This window comes from Mizuhopecten yessoensis, unplaced genomic scaffold, assembly GCF_002113885.1.
Source record: "Mizuhopecten yessoensis strain PY_sf001 unplaced genomic scaffold, ASM211388v2 scaffold6719, whole genome shotgun sequence".
In the NCBI taxonomy this organism is placed as follows: Eukaryota; Metazoa; Mollusca; class Bivalvia; order Pectinida; family Pectinidae; genus Mizuhopecten; species Mizuhopecten yessoensis.
In genome coordinates, this window is record NW_018406690.1 from 360,753 (window position 1) to 383,128 (window position 22,376).

General features: G+C 34.6%; 1 protein-coding gene across 2 annotated transcripts; it reads left to right on the top strand.

The window, feature by feature from the left end:
* Positions 1–13,064: 13,064 nt before the first annotated feature.
* Positions 13,065–20,669, top strand: LOC110452556 (ceramide kinase-like protein). Of its 2 annotated transcripts, none has more exons than XM_021501167.1 (10): positions 13,065–13,468; positions 16,044–16,241; positions 17,425–17,553; positions 17,863–17,926; positions 18,149–18,363; positions 18,557–18,703; positions 18,889–18,993; positions 19,336–19,514; positions 19,690–19,829; positions 20,425–20,669. In XM_021501167.1, the coding sequence occupies exons 1-10, from the start codon at positions 13,315–13,317 to the stop codon at positions 20,465–20,467; spliced, it is 1,374 nt and encodes a 457-aa protein (XP_021356842.1). In that variant the 5' UTR covers positions 13,065–13,314; the 3' UTR covers positions 20,468–20,669. The 2 variants fall into 2 exon arrangements, with proteins under 2 accessions (XP_021356842.1, XP_021356843.1); XM_021501168.1 differs by having other exon boundaries at positions 18,892–18,993.
* The last annotated feature ends 1,707 nt before the right edge of the window (positions 20,670–22,376 follow it).

A 22,376-nucleotide genomic window follows, 5' to 3' on the forward strand; every position in this document is an offset into this window, starting at 1 on the left:
CCTTACAAATTTGAAGAAAAGAAATATGATTCTAGCATATTATCGCCAATTAGTGGATTGTAAGAATCAAAATAAAGGGGTGAAATTCACTTAACACATGCAGGTACATGTGTACAAACCAATGATATATATCAGAGGTAACCTGTGCCCATTTAAATGTATGTGTAGGGGACTACTAAACCCAAAGACACCAATTAACAGAAGTTGCGGGTGTTTTCCTTCTTATGTTTTGTCACATCAAAGCAAATATCTGTATGTATTCTTGTAAAATCTACTAACGAAAATATCATACCGTCAAAACAAGTACGATAAATTGATCTGATTATACATGGTTACGATCAATTCTGCATACCGTGCAATGAAAATAAATGCAAAAATAAAAGAAAGTAGATTTAATTGTTCTCTTGAAAGAGGACAAACGGTAAAGAAGGTTGTCGAGACTATTTCATTTTTTTTTTTTAATTTCTAATGTGCATTTTCCCCATGAAAACCGTATAGATACGTCGACATGTATTCCTTCCTAAAATTGGGTAGTTGATGAATTAACATAATCGTCTCCTTCTGTGACACAACTGATGCTTAATCATTCAGCATACATTTATTTATGTATTTACGTTTTATACCAGATATCTTATACTATTTTATGAAATACAAGATCGGCATTGCTACTTGAATACAATGTGTCATGTTAAGTTGGCTTGTAATACAGGGGAGACGACTTCTACACATGGAGATCTAATAGATATCGTGATATATCTGATTGGATACCGAGCCCCTCAATATGGATCAGTAGTGATGACCGGGTGATTTACTATAGTATATCAAATAATGGCGAATGTTGTTAATGAATAAATTAAAAAATTAACCATGCCTTATATTTCCTAACGTTAAAGAGATATATAGCGTATGACCAGAAGATGAGTGCAGTAGTATATGTATTACTATTGCGACTTTAGATATCCAAAAGATATGTGTATGTGGGAAACGTTATGAGAAATTTTACCGTCTGTAAACTTTTCCTTAATTTAAAGGCCATAAAAAAACATGAGTTAATAAAACAATTTAATGAGGTCACACCTATGTTAAGTTTATGCATCAGCTTACCAGATTATTATCAATTTTAAAGTAATTATCTAAGATAAATATCGCATTGATAACTATGTTTACAGAACTGAAAAACTAAAAATAACGACAGACACACGGCCATTCTTTTTTCTTCTTTTTGGGGGAAGCAGCTTTCACTGCTCAACGACGCCGTGACAGTGAAATTGTAAATAATAACATTTGACTTCGCCAATTTCTAAATACCCGATGGCCGTATGTGAAAATACATGTTGTTTCAGTTTTGAGTTGTGGTTTGGCGCCACCATTTTGTCAGGTAAAAACTACAGGTGCAATTATATCGCATATAAGGAGGGAGGTCATGAGGTCAAAAGGTCACAAAAGACCGCAACACCGTTTCTTTTGAAAAAAAAGTTGCTAAAAGAAACAGTAGGTTTGACGTTTGTAATAAACTGTATAATAAATATAGAAGACGACATGTGTCGTAAACACGAACGTTTGTTTTCTAATCATTATAAATTGAATGTTATTGACATATGAACAAAAAGTGAAGGATACTGATAATTGTATAATGTGCGCTATANGGGGGGGAGGGGGATTACAACAGCCATATATATTGATATAATGCCTTCTCCTTCTAGTGAAAAAGGAATTCCGCACAAAACAAGCATTTTATTATCTCCCTTGACTGGAAATAACGGATTGTTTTGCGGCCGTTCCTCAGCTTATATATTGACATTATCCTACAGAAATAATCGCCCTCCGAATTGATAAAATGCACAGTCAGTAATTTTGCGATAGGGAACTTTCCTCTCTTCAGTTGTAATATACATGTTCCAGCCTTTCCAGGTTATGAAATGTCCACGATAGTTCACCAACCAAACACTTCTTTGTATCGGGATTATGCCGGCCGATGTGTTTATCCTACGTCGCAGAGATTTACTGGTTTTCCTACATTGGAATTATAGCGTCTACCCCGACTCAGAATAGCAAGTCACAAGGATATGTTCATAGTGTCGTATATAGTTGGTGACTGACACGATATCCAATATTTCACGGAGGCTACATTTGTATAATGACGGGTGCCGCATGTTGTTGATGATTTTAGCCAACCGAATCACTGACTTTCAATTCCAATTTCGTCGTCTTTTATTGATTATACTATTTGATTGAACAACAGACTACACTAATATAACTCTCCTTTCTGCTGACATGACACACGCATAAATGATTTGGTTTGACAACTTTCAGAAATCAGGTATACAAGTACCATATTTTTGGGGTGAATGTTGTCTTTCCTTTTGCTTTGACGCTTATCAACATCAATATTTACCTTATTTTTTCTATTCACAGCCAAGTGTAATTTTTCTTCACTATTGTCAGCGGCTTTCATTAGAACAGCACATGTAAACAAACTGAAGCGTAACATTTTAATTACCTGATAGTTTTAGTTTTTTCACATATTTTCACAAATTATGTTGAAATCTAAAAGTAAAATGATATCTATGTCATACCATCACCTATGGATTCAATGACACTAGTAGTCTATTTCACTACTTACTCATGCCCTATCACTGCATTCGTACCGAAGAGGCACTTACACGTAATCACGATAATGTTGTGAAAATATTGCATCATCATGGTGACAAATACTATTAACCATGGTTTCTGACCTATACAAGTTTCATTACTATGGCAAGCTATGATACAACCCAAGTGACCATCTGTGTATTAGCCGAGGTAGTCACGAGGTTAAGGCGTTCTTAAAAGGCGTAATCTGGTGGTACATAAAATGACAAAAGTGAATATAAAGAACTTTTTTATGTTAACATTTCGTAAATATTTTGATTATATCAAACACTACTACCTCATGAAGAAGAAATGTGTTCTATTCAAGAAATATTTTGTTGCTGACAATAAATTATTGAGGGCTGTAGATTTATCTTCAGGCACTGAAAATATCCTATCTTATGCATTATCATTATGATTAAGTTGTCGTTTTTCAACTAATTTGTAAATGCGATGACATACCTCTTATAACCATGCTTATTTCATGTAGAAATGTACTTCTGTGATTTTTGAGTGTTTAAATATGTGTTTTATGTGAACTGTGAGGAACCGACGGGGCCCCAACCCCGGAGGTCCTATTTGCTGGGACTAATAAAAGTTCATTTTAAAAGAAAAAAAAAAAAAAAAGGCGTTGGATATTCTGCTACCACTAGCACCCCACCACTTAGTCGCGGGTTCGGGGCCTACGTGGGGCAGTCGCCAGGCACTTGCCGTAGGTCGGTGTTTTTTTCCGGGAACTCCGTCTCTCCTCCACCACCAAAACCTGGCACGTCCTTAAATGACCATAGCTATGTTAATATGACGTAAAAGACAAACAAAAATATTGAAGAATGAAAAGACATGTTTGTGTTTTTGCCAGATGAACATTGTTTAAGTTTGGACAATGAGATAACTGGATAACTACTCTTTGTTATTCTATAACTTTTCATGCTCAGTCATGTAAACATAAGGATTTTTAAAAATATACACTCAATGTGTATTAAAACCCTCTGTTAACACGAACAAGTTTTTGCATGATGCTTCAAGTAGAAGTGAGATATACGATATGAACAACTGCAAAAACAATACGGATTAAATGTATGAACAACAACTCATCAACACACAAAGGACAAAATGCATCTATATCTACATCGGAAAATATATAACGCATCATTTATACTCTAGGAAAAAACAAGAGAGTAAGAATCAACTAAACCTCAATTCGGGCTCAAAATCGATAAAATTAGGACAAAATATCAGCAAAAGAAAAATCTACGATGAAACCAATAAGAAAATACAAGGAGAATCACTTCATCGAGAAAACAACCGTCATGTAAATGTACGTCAAATTAAAAATGGAACGTCCACAAAGCAAGAACTGTTGCTATGACAACGACACAACATCAAACATAAACTATGAGTTCAATAATTCTAATGATTTCATTCTCAGTATTTTTCATATTGGCATTTGTCGTGTTTATGTGCTCCTGATAGTTAACATTAATACTTTCATATAGTTGTTCGCATTTTCTTGGGAAAAAAGGCTATTAAGTCATAATAACGACGGTTTGCCTGCTCTTATGTATGAGACATGGTAGTGTAAAGAGTGGTAATGTTCCAAAATATGATTGAAAATTATATTTGAAAACAGACAAATATCGAGGCATCGCTTGTGAGGAAAACAGAATCCATTCCCCTATTCTGGCAAAAGTCACAAAAGAAAAAGCTGAATTTGACAATGACAGCATGATGTTTGCAATAAAGAGAAGAAACAGTGCAACTGAAAAAAGTGAACAAACATCCAAGTAAAAAGAGTGACAGAAAAGGCATAGTATAGCCACAAGGACAGTACAAGCGAAAGTAGGGCGCGTGCATGTGTGTTTACAGTATCATGCAAATTTAGCAGGAAAGGCATACGTCATATACAAAGAATCTTCTATGGGAGCCAGGATGATTAGAGTTATTATTTGGTGTGACAGAGGTTGTAAAATCCTGCTTGTGAAGTTGAAGATACCACAAAGACCGAGTCTTCAGTTTGGTCTCCAGTTTGTCTGCATGGCCACTTCTACCTAAGTTAACGGTATGTGAATCTGCATCCTTCTCTTTGTATCTAACCGCAAAATTTGTAAATAAATATATGTGGTCGATTCTTTATCTTAAACATTCAAATATTAGATACCAAGAAATCAAAACATTGATAAAGGTATTGTACTGGCTATGAAACGGCACTTGTCGGATAAACTAGGGTTTGGGTTCCATTTGTTAGTTTAACTACAAAGTAACATATCGGACCTGGCTAATAGCCATTCCTTTGTAATGAATGTGCAAGGCTGCAGTATTGCCAATATAGCTAAAACAAATTAGTTCAATATTTGTATCAAAATTTTGAGAAAGGAGAAGTAGTAGATATTGATTAAGTTTTGTGCTAGGATAACAGTTCTTTACCGCTGGTTGTACCACTGGGTATGTCTGGTATACCGTAGAAGGGAGGCTACGGGCCACAGGTAAGGGAAGGGCACAAATCACAGGTAGGAAACAGAGGGCACTCAAGAACTACTTCACATTGCCTGAACGGGAGCTCAAACACAACACCTTAAAGCTGACTTGTTGTTTTCGTGCATCAAGACAAATATGGTATCGATTTGATAACGTAAACGGGTACAAATATTAGCATTTAATGACGGTCAAAACATTTACTTCAGGACCGAGATATCTTTCAGAAAATATCTATAGATCATAGAGCAACTGAACATTCAAGTTCAGTCTTGGGATAGTAAAGTTCATATAGAATCATGATCATACATTCACACATAAGTATACTTCATCAGATTGAAAAAAAACATGACAAGCGGTCTATGGTCTTATCCAAGATCCTTAACACTAGCCGGGTCATTTTGTGTTGTAGATAGTTAATATTACCGCTGTTCGCGGCCGTCTATAGAAAAGGGCAGGGGATATCTGTTTGTAATCCTTCCTGTTTTAAATTTCTCTTCAGTCAAATGATAAACAATCGGATTTCATATTATCCCTTTTTTTTCAATTTCACTTCTCTCAGTCACGGGCCTTTAACAATAAGATTTCCTCATATTATCCTCTTTTATAACTTCACTTAGTAATGCAAAAAGTAAATATTATTTGACGAAGAAATTGTGTATATTTCTATTTTCACTAATAGTAAAGCATAACGATTTCATAATTAAGGTAAGGTTCGACAATCCCATACTTTGTTTTTCGCCAATATCAACACCACATTGATCAATGTATTTACCTGATCAGTCAGTATCAGGAGCATAACAAAAGATCAGCATGCAATGACGATAGAATCATCAACTTAAAATCCCGAAAGTACGATAACATCAACAAATAAAATTCCTATCATACCAGATAGCGAATGTGTGTTTGTTTAACCTACAGAGATTGTCAGGGTTGTTTTGTGGGGAGGTAAGGGTCTGCATTGTTTACAAAACATTACATGTAAAGCATATATATATTTACACTAGATAGCCGTGCGTAAACTGTCGTGACGTCATGGGCAATATAAAGTAGAAGAAGGTTTATTGTACCACTCGGAGAAAATGATACCTTCAAATTTGACGTCATGACTTTAGTTCAGAGCCGTACTTTGTTTTGATATATATGTATATTAAACGTATGGAGATCTTTGAACATCATAATAGCCAACAGAGACGGTTGAACATTTCCACTCGATTGTTACATTTAATAATTGATTCAAAATTCACTTAGTACGGAATAATATATTCTTATTATCAGAAATTGACAATGTAGGATAGGGATAATTGCATCCTAATTACTGGTTTATATGACAAAGCATTAGGTACTTACCTTTTCGTAAATAAAAAAAAAATCCTATTCAATGAAATGTTTTAACGGTGCTCAAGATATTTACTAAATATTTTGGAATGTGTTATGACAGGTACAACAGGTGTTGCAGGACTCTCTTGCCCTTCCGGAATTTTTCATTTTCCGATTTTGTTTTCATACTTTTTTGTCGGTTTGGCTTTCAATTGAGCATTTCATACTTATTTCTCAACTACGTTTAAGTTATATATACAGTGTATGTATAAATATCTGTCTCAAAACAATATTTCGTTTTAAACGTAAGTAAAGAAACGCAACACTTTTTTCTTGTATCAATTTAACTCTTGGTTGTTTATATTTGAAAGTAATTAATTAAAATGTTTATTCATTTGATTGATCTTGTAGCTTAAATAGCTATAGTAAAACTAAAGAAGAATCAAATGGTATAAAATCAAAGCCAAAATTCTAAATAAATAGGCAATACAAAAACTTTAGGACACAATAAATCGAAGGTGGGATTTCATTAACCAGGGCAAATTACAGATGTAAGATCTGATGCTCAGAAAAGGTAGAAAGTGTCGCACATTTACATGTGACACCATGTAAGCCATAAATATTAAGATAAAATCTGTATGCTGATAGGCGTATCGGGCATGGTAAATAACAGTCTATAGGAACGTCAGCGAGAAACATGTTATATTAAATTATAACCGCTTGACATAGGTTATAAAGTATGTAAACATCAAACGTCCATATGTAATTATATTGTTTATTTGTGCGACTTTGAATTAAAAGTTAAACCCTTAATACACAAGCTACTAACCATATCTACCCATTATGCAATTTCGACAATAACTTCAGTGGTTTGATAGTTGAATCCCTATGTGTTATTACCCATGAAAGCCATCGAGTGTCCATTTCAAACGGTGAAGATCAGACTGAAGTCGTTCTGGGATTGATAAATCAAGGTCAAAGTTCACTACAACATGTAATGCCCAGGCTCTTGAGTATTTACCTATAATCTTGAACGGTGCATTATCGTATACGCGTTAAATGAGTCTGTATGTGCCAGTCAAGATATTATCTCTGATCGTGATCCCTAAATTAAATCGATTGCTCCGACATTGATAATACATGGATTCTCGTCCAGGTTGTAAAATTTGTGTCTCTTTTTGACGACGTGAATACACAGAACATCAATTTTCCCGGCACAAGTTTCTAATACATGTAGCTGTAATGCAGTAATCAAGCTGATATTACGTGCTGTTTTGAGTGATTTATATAAACTCTCGGCATGGGAGAGACGCTTTTGACGCAAACTCGTAATTCTTTACGTAGTTGACGTATTAAAGTGTTTGTAAGACATGACATGCTATCATCTCATAATTAATATTCCAAGTAGTTTATGGTGGATTAATGTGAAATTTCGTGTTAATCTGCGAACTGAAAAAGTTCTTCACGGTTGTCTTGATGACCTGCTTTTCAGCAATAATATTTCAGTGTTTCCACTTTGTATAACGCTTGCTACCTACAGACTTTCCTTGATTTGACGACAGCCATCATAGTTGCTGTCAAATGTGTTGCAGAAAATAATTCCAACGCAGCTGGTTCGACTATGTTTTAAGGGGATTACGCTGTCTTCTTTTGTTTTGGTATCTCCTCATTTTATGTTGCTTTCATATCAATTTGACAACGTAATTATTTCCTTGTTTGGCCCATTTTTCTACGTTCATCTTTCAAAATAGAAGGTGGTAGACTCTGCTGGTGGAATATTTAGTACCCAAAGTGTGCTGAGCCTTGAAGACTTATCTTTGTAGTAGTTGCATGGTTCGAATTAGTCACCTTATATATTGTTTATTTGAACCAGTACTCTCCTAAATTATTTAAAACCATGATTAAGGAGTTTCACGCACCTGTCCCTCTCTTTTTACAGTGGTTTAGACAATTTGAGTTTCTAACCTTTTGGCCTCTAGCACCACCGATGAGTCCTAGAAGGACCAATTGTATGATACAGTGTAATGCATTTTTGGCTACTGTATCTGTAACCAATAACTTAAGGTGCAATCAATGTGTGTGTGTGTGTATGTTACGTTCACCTTCGACACTGAATTCTTTTGACCGTAATCATTAACATTATTGTCTATTTATCATTGTGTGTTGACACTGTAGTATATTTAGTTCTTATGTATTAACGTTGGTTCATTTGCACATTGTATTGACACTATGGTATATTTTGTTTGTCAAATCCTAAAGATTAGACATTGTGTGCTTGGCACTGGCATATTTTGTCCTTGTGTGTTGACACTATGATATACTTTTTGCCTGTGTCGACACTGTGGAAAAACTTGTTCTTAATCATTAATATCAATATATTTTGTAATTGTGTTTATACTCTATTGTTTTTTCTATTTTGTTGACGCTGTATTATATTAAATTGTTAATTTTTTCACACTGGTTCATTTTTCCCTGTGTGTTGACACTATGGTATCTTTTGCTCTTGAGTGTTGACACTATGATATCTTTTGCCCTTGAGTGTTGACACTAAGGTATGTTTTGCACTTATGTGTTGACACTAAGGTATATTTTGAACTTGAGTGTTGACACTATGGTACATTTTGAACTTGTGTGTTGACACTAATGTATGTTTAGCTTTGAGTGTTGACACTATGGTATGTTTAGCCTTAGGTGTTGACGCTAAGGTATGTTTAGCCTTGAATGTTGACACTAAGGTATGCTTAGCCTTGAGTGTTGTCACTAAGGTATATTTTGAACTTTTGTGTTGACACTAAGGTATATTTTGAACTTGCGTGTTGACACTAAAGTATGTTATCTTGGTAAATTAACACAGTAGAATGTTTAAAAATTGGGTTCTTGGTATATTTTTAAATGGTGTTGATACTTATGTATATTTAGTCAAGATGAATTAACACAAAAGCATATTTAAACAGTGTGGGCTTGGTTTTAAGTATTGTTTATACTATGGTATATTTTGTCCTATTGTGACGTTAAAATATATTTGTTCTGGTGTTTTTACACTGACGATGTATTTTTTCTGTTCATCTTTGATGTGGCGACAATAATGAGACACAGGACCAACAACATTGTATTTTGGAAAGAAAAGAAAAATCAAAAATGTTTTGAAATATTTGTTAAACGTGCACCTGCTAGCTATTCATTAATAAAAAGAAATTATTACAGATACAAAACAAAAAACAATACTCCATACTCCAAGTTTGTTGCATATATTAAAATCATTATTTAAATGGAATGCAAGTAAGAAATCGGGATTGTTTTTGAAAATTTCTTTTATATAATGCTCATGCTTGGTAGACATACACACCTTAATTTTGCCTTTTTTTCTTTTGTTTTTGATTAAATTTTCTCATAACGATCGATATTTATCCTCAACTAGTTGGGACAGCATATATTTTATTCGAATTCATTTGATATCACATTTTCGAAAAGGCACTGATATCTTATTCAGTTGGTCGGAAGGAGCACTGGATAACGTCCTCGCCTTTCACCAAGACGGTCCGGGTTCGATTCCTCTAATGAACATGAAAAGGTAAGGGTAACCTGACCGACCCAGTGGATTTTTCACCTGGTAGGTAGAACTTAATTTATGTAAAGACTCCGGCGCGCTTCCATCCAGGCCAACAATATTTCATTAACAGAAGTTGAGAACATTTACTTCATAATTGTTGTACAATAATATATCTTTTTTTATATATATCAGTTTTACTGATAAAATTGATTTCAATGCTCGTAACAATAATAGTATTTTGTAGTAGAAAATATTTAAGCAAGAATTGAGTTAATTTTAATCCTTTATGCAAATATATTGATACCTAGAACGATAGTTTTTGCCTATGAGTAGACGTATGTTTACAAGTTATATTTTTTTGCGTCGTTGGTTGATTTATATTGATTCTTGTAAACGTACTGTTTTTAATGAAATAAGACTGGCCTAAATCGTCGCATACAACCAACTCGTTGTGTAAAACGTATTTGATATGCAGTTAAGGTCGGGGTTTTTCTTGCTAATTCATGAAATCATTTGGTTTCATAAACGTGAAATGAACAAACGCAATGAAATATGGATTAAAAACACGAAAGAAAGTTTAAAAATAATAACCCAATGTTTCATACATACAAACGTATTATCTTCTGATGTTCAAAAGTTTGAAGCATATGTCATCTGCAATGTATCACAATCCAACACAGTTATTTGGATCTCTGTTTTAAAAGTCTAGCTCCAGTCATTTCCTGTCCTAGAAAATAGCCTCACACGATGACTGTAACAATCCTATATACTGATCCAATCATCCGAGTCATTGGTCATATTAATGATACAAAAATGTTTCTTAATCATCCACCACCTTCTTTGGCAATTATGCTAGATCTTCTTCAAAGCGAACGTCACATGGCCTCTGTAGGTATGTCCTTCCGATTTGAAGTCCGACTCCACCTTACAGAAGAAAATACAAGGGAGATAATTTTCCGTGTGACATGGTGTACCTGTCACCTGGGTTGTGTCCAACATAAAGATTGGTTTAATGAATGTAACTCGATACCAGACTCCCTTCGTGGAAGCTGACACTATCAGCCATAAAGACCGGTATGAATTCCCTTCTTATGAGACAGCATTACTAAAACATACATATATCACCTTGTTAAACGAGGTGCCAAGCTACTGAACACTTCCATTCATCGTTACAACAACAGCCTTCCTTTAAAGGTATAAAACAACTAGAACGACATATTTCTAAATCAGATTAAATGCAAAATACAAAAAAAATGATATTAATATTCACGTCTTAAGTAGAAAGGAATTTGATTAATTGCTTTTGTCATACAGCATATTTGGTGACGTCATTTGCTGCTGTCAACAGGTCCATGCTTTTTGCCTAGTGTATGAGGAGGCATTGAAATCCAGAAACATTATTGTTTTGTTCCCTTACATGTTTCGGCGTGAAAAAAGTCAGGCGTTATCTTCAACGAGCCCGTTCAAACTGACGGAGTGCAAATTAATGCAAATGACAAATATGTATGTCCATATTTGGGAAAACTGTCAATATCATGTATATTCAACTATTTACAATATACCCGCAAACTTGCTCTTCCATTTTCAAATGCAGACTTTAACAACGAAAATACATATTTGGTATTACATAAAATGGCTTTGTACTTGTTAAGCTAAAGAAATTCGTTGCTGAATGATTATTGTCATAAGCTTAGGAATGTTTGTTACACAATGCCCTAGTAAATACAATGTATGGCATTGCAATGTCCTCGCCAAGCACTGCTGGTTCTATATCGATTGACACTTGCAAAACCTTAAAATGAAAAAACCCACCATGAATTACTTATTATTTCCATTCAAACAGTTTTTATTTTATCTGTCCGTATTTAAAAAAAAAAAAAATATTAGATAGGCATTATGCATCGGCAAAATATACATATGTATTGTAATGACTGCAACCATAAATGCATTTTCATTCTTGTAAATATCTATTCTTAAGCGTACATTAAACTATCGTTTTGCATAAATTTATCACAAATACTAGGGGAACATAAAAAAAGGATATTAAAACGTTTTTAAATAGTATGCTCTTCAATTTAAAGGGTCATTTCATTCATTGCCTTTCTATTGCTCAATGTAAAGAATCTCTGTACCTCTGATAATGCTAAATCCATGTCCGTGTGTGTATATGTGATAATGCGTGAATGTCCTGTTAATGTATATGTAATGAAAAACTTGGAAAAATAAAACCATTACAAAAAAAAAGAAAAGAAAAAAAGAATCTCTGTACCTTTTGTGAGGTCTAATTTCAATTGATAGGAGTAACACACAACAATACAGACACGTATCGTTGATAATAACAAAAGAAATCTTGCAAATGTCTAATGGTACCATATATGCCATTTATCTATTCTAACGTTCACAGACAGATGACGCGAAAGAAGAGCCCTGTTGATTAGATATATGAACCATTGCTTGTAACGAGGGTGTGCCATCTTCAAAAGGAGCTTAAAACGGGTTTTGGTTTTACTTTCGTGTCATTATTTCTACTGTCTATTAAACGGCAGTTTAGTATGACTTCAGTCGAACAGAGATTGTGGATATTCTAACATCATAAATATTTAGTGAATTCACGATAGCATGGCCTCACATGAATCCAATGTTTCGAGAGAGTTTTCGAGTGTCATTTCATTTAAGCAGAGTATTACAGCCTGACAACTTAACCTTTTGTAAGGATTGACTAAATAGCATCCTGCATCACATACCCATGAATATTTGCATGCATAAAAATAACAATAAAGCGGTATTATATATTTTCATTTACAGGTAAAGACCAATTTGGATAATACCATCACTGGTCACAGATAGCATTATCTTAGTGCGTAACCAACGCGTGTTTCTGGTCAATCGTCCGGACACCGATATTTCCTTAAATTATTAATAAACATAATCGCTAGTCTACTTAGTGTGCGTGACGCCTGTCTGTCTTACGTGCTCTGTTTCTGTACCTGATTCTGACCTCAGATAACTGATGATTTCACCTGGTGGTATGCACGAAACAGGAACTCCTCGCTAGCCTGTGTGTATATATAAACGGCTGAGAAGACGGGTATAGGTATACAGCAGACAGCGATAGGACAGGGTGGATTGTTTACATACAGTGAACACGTTATTACGGTATCAGCTTGGCACCGTGTCGAGCATAAGGCAACCAGCTAGCGTAGTAGCACTTTTTCGTATAGAACATTGCATACACTATTGTTACGCAGAAAAAGCAGGATAGAGATTATTTCACTGTAAATCAAGGCATTAAACTTGTATGGTGGGGGAATATATGCTTACAGTGGAAACCAGTATCTGGAATGTTTCCGAACAGTTTGGAAAGAAATATGGATAAAGTCACTTACAGGATGAATTTATCAGGAAGACAAAACCAAAAATCTGTTCTCGTGGATGTTACACTGACAGAGACAGTTTTAATGTGGGCCCGTGTCTCGCAGACAAAAAACTCTGAAGGTAAGTCATAATATCACCAGTCGTGAAGCCTCTGTATAGAATTACAGTCCCACAGCACGTTGTGTTGAATTCAAACAGTATTTATCGCCGGTCAATTTACAGAAAAGAAAAGTTGCTACATTTTGTTTTTCAAATTTTTATTTGATATGACTTGTGTTTCATATATGTTTAAAAAAAAAAGCTTTTAATTAACAGCAAAATCACTCTTATACAGAGTAAACTTTCTATTGAGAAAGTTACAAAAATGGAAACAAAGATAGTTTCTAGTGAATGTTGTACTATTCCCATGGGTAATGTCTGCTCGTTTATATTTAAATTTTGCTAATGTATTGTGCAAATGTTTGCAGTTCGGAACAAACTTGTCAATTACACGCTATTCTATATAACAATAACCGTTTCGACCATAACTATTTCCTGGCTAGACCGTTAGTGTTGATACAAGTGTACGAATAATGGCTATTGAATGTAAACAGAGTATACATCGGGGCCATTAACAAATACAAGCAAACCAGGCTTTCTATTTGAAAAAAGATATTCTAAAGTTAAAGGAAACATTCGTGTTTATAAAATCTAAAAAGCTTTGAGTTGATAACATGCATACATGCATCGTTAGACCATTACATTGGTTTTCGTTCTTTGAGCGAGACAGGTTTGGACAAATAAACTTATCGTAAGCCAATCAAACTCTTTATTTTAATTTTCTTTAATTTCACGGATTATAGAATAGCGATGCTAATATGACCACACATGTAGACAAATGGAACATCCACATTGCTTTATTACTGTTTTGGTGTGAGTTGACCTATTTAGTCTTGCAATAACGAAATGTGCTTTTTGTATTTCTTGCAATGACGTCAGGTGATTCTACTGGTCTTCTTGGGCGTCAAGTTATTTCTGTATTCCTGTAAGGGCGTTAGGGAACATCATAAATCTGTGAGTGTGAGATGTGAGGGGACTTCTTCATACTGTGAGGGCGCGAGGGAATGTCATGAGTTGGGTAAGGGTGTGATGGAACGTCTTTGTCCTGTGAGGGCGTGAAGAGACGTCTTTCGAAGGACGTAAGGAGACTTTGTTAGACCTGTGAGGGCGTGAGTGGACTCTGTTAGACCTGTGAGGGCGTGAGTGGACTCTGTTAGACCTGTGAGGGCGTGAGGGAGGTTATTTGTCCTGTGAGGGCATGAGGGGACTTTGCTAGTCCTGCATTGGAGTGAGGGGACTTATATGTCCAGTGATGGTGTGAGGGGACCTTGATAGTCATGCGAGGGCATGATGTGATTTTACTTGTCCTGAGAGGACGCAAGGTGACGTCACTGTTCTTTTGAAGACGTGAAGTTAATTAACAGGTCATGTGAGGAAATATTATGTCTAGTATTTGATACAAAAATAAATATATGTATCTACTTCTGCCTTGGAGATCTCCTGACTACACAAGGTCCGCTTATTAAGCATTTCCCCTTTGTATTACAAGCCACCTGTCTAAGACTGCTATTTCAGTTTATTGGTGAACAAATAAAACTATTAGACCTTCATCTCATATGGAAGCAAATATACTTATATAATCGTGTGACCCATATATAGTAAGTAATAGGGCTGGAAATATGTTCGCTCACAGATTTGTATACCTTGGAAGGAGATCAGTTCACAGGTGAAGCAATCAATAAAGACCGATTTGTCACTACGTAGTTTAAATATGTCACGATATGGATTGTCATATATAGGTCATGGTTTACTGTCCGTGTGCTTTAAAAGAAAATATATTCAGATCTATATTGGAAGTGTCATTTCAGCAATTATTGCAAAATAATATTGAATGCATAAGTCTTCCTTTTTTCATTTAAACGTATCAGAACACTAGACCTTGCACACGTTAAATACGACATTCTATATGTCAACATAATAATTGTGTCTGCTAGTATTATGCAATGGATATTTCACCAGACGCAAAACAAATGTTTTCAGTGATTATACATGTCCTTGAAGTCTGGTTTAGAAAATTGAATACACCCTGTTATGTTTAAAATCTGATTTAGCAATGACAAGAATTGAAAGAGATCGCGGTAGGTTAGATTTAACATTCATTTACAGATGTTTTTATTAAACCTGGAATGTAGGAGAGGGTAGTTTAGGATTGACTCTTTGTTAAGTACAATTTTGATATCAATTGATATTCATAAAATAAATAAAATTTTAAAAAGATATTTCACAAAGAATCTCCATATTTGATAAAATGTCATCCTACCAAAGGCATGTTTTAAAATATGCATATTTTCTATACAGCTAACTTTGTTATGGATCTAATTCAAAACTATACAGCGTAACACGCTTCTGTCAGCGTGATCAGCACGACTATGACGTATTATTTGTCTATGCTTGACTTGATATCATATGTTGTGCAAGTCATATGATAAAATGAGTTACAATGTATAAGTATGCCGATGAATTTGGTAAATATATCGCTCTACTTTTGTATTATCTATTCCCATGTTAGCTATCACTGAATTTTACACCTGTGTAACATTCTGACAGGTAAGTGAAAAAAACACCTTAACAATGTGGTTTATTTTGTTCATTTCAGTCACATCAATATGCACAGATGATCTCCTAGCTGTACAACCATTACAAACCGGAAGTGACGTTGTAGATTTGATAACGTACAGAATGTTCTATGTTGAACACTTTCCCCAAAGAGTGATGAGGATGAATTCTGTCGTGTTGTCGATGGGCCATTCTGAGGCTGTGTCCTTTCTGACAAAAATAAACCTCATTATTAACGGTATGTATTATATCATAAAGATTGTAGTCGAATATTAGATTACATTAACATCAGTGATTTAAAGGAATAAATAGTGAGTAAAAGAGGAAACAAAAACGTCTAGAATTTAATATAACTAATGAAGATTGATATCAAATCTGTGCCAAACTCGTATCTCTAAAGACTGATACGCATACGTACTTGCCACACTTTCGGTTTGGTTAATCTAATGTTCTCAAATTCCTGTAGGGGGCATCTACGTTCATTACTCCTGAATTTGACGTCATATAGTCAAAGTGCTCAAAGTCTTTTTTTATCAAAATAATGAGTTAAACGATATAAAAACATCGCAGCTAGGTGGAATAGAAGAAAAAAATCATTGAAAATTGCAGGCGTACATTGACAAAACCGTTTATCGTCATTATTGTAGTATTCAAGTTTCTTTTTTTGCGACCTTCTTGTATTCGAATAAACGGGGTTATAGTTGCAATACAAGGGCGCATGTGATATTTAAAACATGTTTTGTTATTACTTTTAATCTTTGTTTTGTTTTGTTTTAAATGTAAAGTTGTCAGTGTCATGAACCCATTTACATATTCGTCACTCCCATGAAGAAAATGTACTATGACTGCATTCATCTTACACATTTGTTATTTCGTTTAAGATTGAAGTATGAATAATTTATAATTCACTCTTGAGAAACAAAGTAACCCTCTTTAAAAGTTAGTATTATGAATCTAAAAACACATGTTTGCTTACCTTTTTAACAACTCCAACCTTTATAAGCCCAAATCCATTTGTTATATCTCTCAAAAGGTCATACAATGTAAGTATACATCCAATTGCAAGAGGATTGCAAACATGAAAAAATCCAAAACGTGTATCATAAATCTAACATGAAGGGAAACTTATGCCAGATCCTCTAAATATCAGTCTTGTGTAATTATTGTATAGCCAATCACTGGTTGACCAGAGTTTCTAGTGACAGTTTTTTTTTAGACTATTGTATGAATTATTGTTATTGGGCTACTGTCGTGGGAAGTAGTTAGCTCAACAAACATCTGCTTCTCTCAACCACATTCAATAATAGTAATGACCAAAATTATATATTGGTTTGTCCTGTAAAACATCCAAGCATTTAATTAAAAGTCAGTATCCTATATAGCATGTCCGTCGCTATAACTTCCAATTTGCATTTAAATAGGTTCATCGAAACCTAGGCGTCTCCTTGTATTCATCAATCCCATCAGCGGAAGGAAGAAGGGCACGACCGTCTACCGGAAACAGCTATCGCCGCTGTTTCGAATTTGCGGTATTGATGTGGATGTTGTTGGTGAGTGACATATTCACATTAATAACATTACATTTATGTTCAAGGTTATATCATATTTAAAATGCAAAATTACATGAAATGTCAGAACCTCCGGAATTCAGCCTATCGACATATATTTGTTTATCATGCAGTATTAACGCTCTGGATATTTGACACGTTTTTAAGTAAAAGTATTTGTGTATTTAGAAAGTTCGCTTGATGTTTATCTCCTTATGTCATCAATTTAAAGCATTAAATGTGTGTTTTGATATTCTCGTTTAGCATTTTATGGTGATAAACAAAATAATGTCTAGCTTCTTTGAATTTCAGTCACCAAACGGCGCCGCCATATTTCGTCTGTATTGGAGAAATATGATCTTTCGTCAATAGACGGGTAAGCTGTTTTGTATATTTTACATACAAGTAAAGAACTATCTTTAAAACGTAAACATACTGGAGGTTTATAATTCATATACAACGACGTGTTGTAATCAGAGGCGTTTGAACTGTGTAGGTAATTTTATTCATTTTATTAATTTAGTTATATTTCGTTTTATTTATTTTAGTTCACATCTTTATACAAATTTAAAAACTGAAGTAATTGTATAATTTGTAGCATTGTGACAGTAGGGGGTGATGGGCTCTACAGTGAATGTATGGACGCCTTACTCCGAAAACAACATCAAAACAGCGAGATAGAGTTGGATACGGCCACACCCACAATGAGTGACATTCCAGTTGGCATTATTCCTGCAGGAACAGGAAACGTGCTTGTTGAGTTTCTCCATGGCAACAAAGACATCGAAACAGCTGTTCTACACATTATCAAAGGTGAAGACTACCTATACATTTCTATACAACTTTAATAATGGTTATGTTTTGCATATAAACTTGACATTTGGAAGCCGTTATCATTGTTCAAATATTCATACAATTATGGTTTCTTCGGGTTTTTTTTTATTTAGTGGAGTGTATTTTCTTAAGGTAGGCATATGGTCATGATTTCCTCGTTTGAATTTTCAAGGGAAAACGTCTCGATCCAATGTGGCGGGGCTATACGAGAACCGGAAGCTGACAGTGTTCGCCGGTCTTGTTCTTGGATTCGGACTGTGTGGTGAAATGGTGAGAGATTGCGAGAAGATGAGATGGCTTGGACCGACAAGACACTCTGGTATGTGGATGTTTATTTATTTATTTATCTATCTCAGTTAAACAAATTCTTCGAAACTGTTTTAAGGTGGAAGATTCCTCCCAACGCTCTAAATGTAAAGAAAAATATTAGCAATGAAATGTAGATAGAAATTGCCATCATGTTAAGTTTTCCCGAACTAGTTTTGTCATGTTTATTACCGACAGTAGCTCCCCTCAAGGCATTCTTCCAACGCAGGACAATTGATCTAGAGGTTACCTCACGGCAGGGTGCAACAACTTCAGTGATAGAGGACACAATCGGGCCGAACAGTGAGTAGCATAAATATTACCAATATATTAATATACATAACCGAACGAATTTCTTTAAATTATGTTGTAGTTGTTATTGTGTATATAACGATATGCGTCAACAAAATATCAACTATGTATCTATTACAAATAAACAAAGTCAGAAGAAGAGAAGGTTAACACCTCCCTCATCTAAGTCTTTATTAACATCTGTTCCTGTGTAAGTAGCAAAGATAGTAATTAGATCATATTGAGTGCACTACAAGTAGATCTATCTCGGAAACGATTTCTAAATTTTTGTCTTGTAATCAACGAACATGTTTATGATGAAACGTGTTTATAATCCAATGTGTGTCCGCATAGGTCGTCTCTCCGGTCCAATGTACAGTCTGGACATGTGGGTACCAACACTCGTTAACGGCCCGCGGAAGATGAAGCCTACCTTTTGGGACAGCTCTCTGTCACTGCATGCTGTTCATAAGTGTAGCTTTGTAGACCACCTCCGACATCTTCTCAAAGTCAACAGTCGTCAAACTGGATGTGTAAGTGTTTATTTATATTTGCGAGTTTACATATTTGTGTTTTACACTATAAATGGTCCTTTACGACCTATTTTGATACAAACTTGATAACAGCTTCACTACGTTATACTTCACTATTTGAACGGCGATGAGCTTTATAAAATATTTGATAACATATCAGCGCTTTTTTTTACAGTTTGATTACGACTTTGTGAAGACCATACAAGGGTCAGGGTTCAAGGTTTGTCTACAGCGTTCTCACGGATCAACACGTAAACACTATATCAACCATGATGGGGAACACACACTGTTGACGTCACAGTCATTTGATGTCAGGTAAGAATCTTTCGACCTTTGCTATCCTCAGGAATTACCCTATGTTTTTGCTACTTCTTCGTATCAGCGATAGGAAGAAACGTTATCATGACTTTTTATTCAATTATATCATTCTCTAATTGGAAAAAAAATGATAACGAGAAATTCTAAAGGAAAATTTAGTCATTCGTTTATGACTGCAGTCGTTTGTTGCACTATCTATATAGTCTAGGTCACATTGTGAACTTAGTGAACTCTTTGGCAGCCATCTTGTTTTAACATACACTGGCAATTTAAACGGAATATTGTTATACAATGCATTTTAAAATAAGTTAAGCAATGCAATACAGTCAAATCACAACTTTGAATTTGTTTCCAACGAGAAACCAGCGACATTTATCACAATATGCTCAACAATAATCCTTTACTATAAGAAGAATATGAAAATTATGGTCGCCATTTCGTTTTGTCAGTTTGACCATAAACTTAAAATTTCGGCTTGGTAACTTCAATTTTCAGATTTAGCACATATCAAATACGTTAATAGGATGTGTTACCGAATTCTACTGAAAAAACTGACGTTTTCATTCTAATATGCATCTTCGTTTCTTTCCAGATTACATGAAGGTGCCATCAAGCTGTTTGGAACCATGAACTAAGCTGTGGTTGTCCGACATCTCAATCAGACGGTGTCCCATCAGAATTCAATCTAGTCAATATCATATTATTTATTTTCATATATTTATATACAATGTATGCTGGCATTCAGAACATTTTCAACTATTAATGAAATATGTTTCTGCATTGGACAATCTTTTTCCAATGATGACATTTGCATGTCATTAAAAGGTAGAGTCACCCTGACAGGAAATGTGATATAAATTTTGTGTTTAATTGAAATATACAATTAATTTTAATTTTAATAAATGTAATATTTATTTGAATTTTATAAAAAAAAGAATTAAAAAAAATCTAGCATCTTTCTCGGCCACCGCTCACGAGGACATTCAGGCAAGAATATGAGTTGATAACACATTATTTATCGTAATGGTGTTATAATCATTTTTGTTAATGAGTGGCATTAGATACAGCTAATGAATTTCTGTTGCTTGCATCAGAATATATACTTGTAATGTGATATATTTATATTATATAACAAAATAGAAAACTATTCTGTTGAATTAAAAATGAAATTTTCAACTTTGTATTTACCGTATTATAGATTTTCTACGATACCTATGATGTTTCCCTTTACTTTAAATCTTGCTTTTGTTTTACTTTGAAATGTCAATGCAAATATTTACATACACGCTAACATTATGCATTTAATATGAAAAAAACGGTAAAAGTTTATTGTCATTTTGTCAGGATTCCCCCCATTATTAGTATTCTACAAGGAGGCCCATTTTGTCAGGATACCCCCATTATAAGTATTCTACAAGGAGGCCCATTTTGTCAGGATCCCCCCATTATTAGTATTCTACAAGGAGGCCCATTTTGTCAGGATACCCCCCATTATTAGTATCCTTCAAGGAGGCCCATTTTGTCATGATACGCACCATTATTAGTATTCTACCAGGAGGCCCATTTTGTCAGGATAACCACCATTATTAGTATTCTACCAGGAGGCCCATTTTGTCAGGATTCCCCCCATTATTAGTATACTACAAGGAGGCCCATTTTGTCAGGATACCCCCCATTATTAGTATTCTTCAAGGAGGCCCATTTTGTCATGATACCCACCATTATTAGTATTCTACCAGGAGGCCCATTTTGTCAGGATACCCACCATTATTAGTATTCTACAAGGAGGCCCATTTTGTCAGGATAGCCCCCATTTTTAGTATTCTACAAGGAGGCCCATTTTGTCCAATTTTGAACACGTTTTACCTTCAGTTGTTGTTTACATTTGTTTACATATATTACCTGGTTATGAAGAATGAAAATAACAAGAACCAAAGTTGGGGGCGAATATTAATATGAATATTATTATTCTCGTCCTGTTGTATAATTATGACGATTTCCATAAGCATTGGTAATCACGGACATTCGTCATCATACCTTGAAAAATGTAAGTGATTTCTAGTAAGGGTCAACATAATAGCAAACGATTTCACTGACATATCTCCTAGTCGCTCAATAGTATTTATATATAACATCATATTCACCATTATTTATTTGCAATGGAAGAATATACCTTCCTTACATTTTTTTTCAAACTGTGATCTTGTTGTTTATACCAGTGGACAGGATTTAGCGTCCCACATAATTTTATGCTCGATTGAATACAGTGTAGTCCCATGAGTTGTTTTTTTAATATATTCTATTTTCATTAACTGGAACATGTTATCAAATAAATAATTAACAAAAAAACTGTCTTTGCTTTTTAATGTGAATACTGTAGGATCAATTCACCCACCAGCTCAGGGGAGACAACTCGAGTTTGTAACGCCAAATGTTAACATGCAGATCAACCTTTGAACTCATCATAAAAACGGTCAAATATGATGTGTACTAAAAGCAAATGATAAACATCACGTGTGAATTGAAAGAAAAGACTCAACAGAA

Coding starts and splice junctions, on each gene's coding strand:
- LOC110452556 (XM_021501167.1), top strand. CDS start 13,315: ATGTTTCCGAACAGTTTGGAAAGAAATATGGATAAAGTCACTTACAGG. Junction 13,469..16,043: donor GCAGACAAAAAACTCTGAAG/GTAAGTCATAAT, acceptor TGTTCATTTCAG/TCACATCAATATGCACAGAT. Junction 17,554..17,862: donor TATTGATGTGGATGTTGTTG/GTGAGTGACATA, acceptor TTTGAATTTCAG/TCACCAAACGGCGCCGCCAT.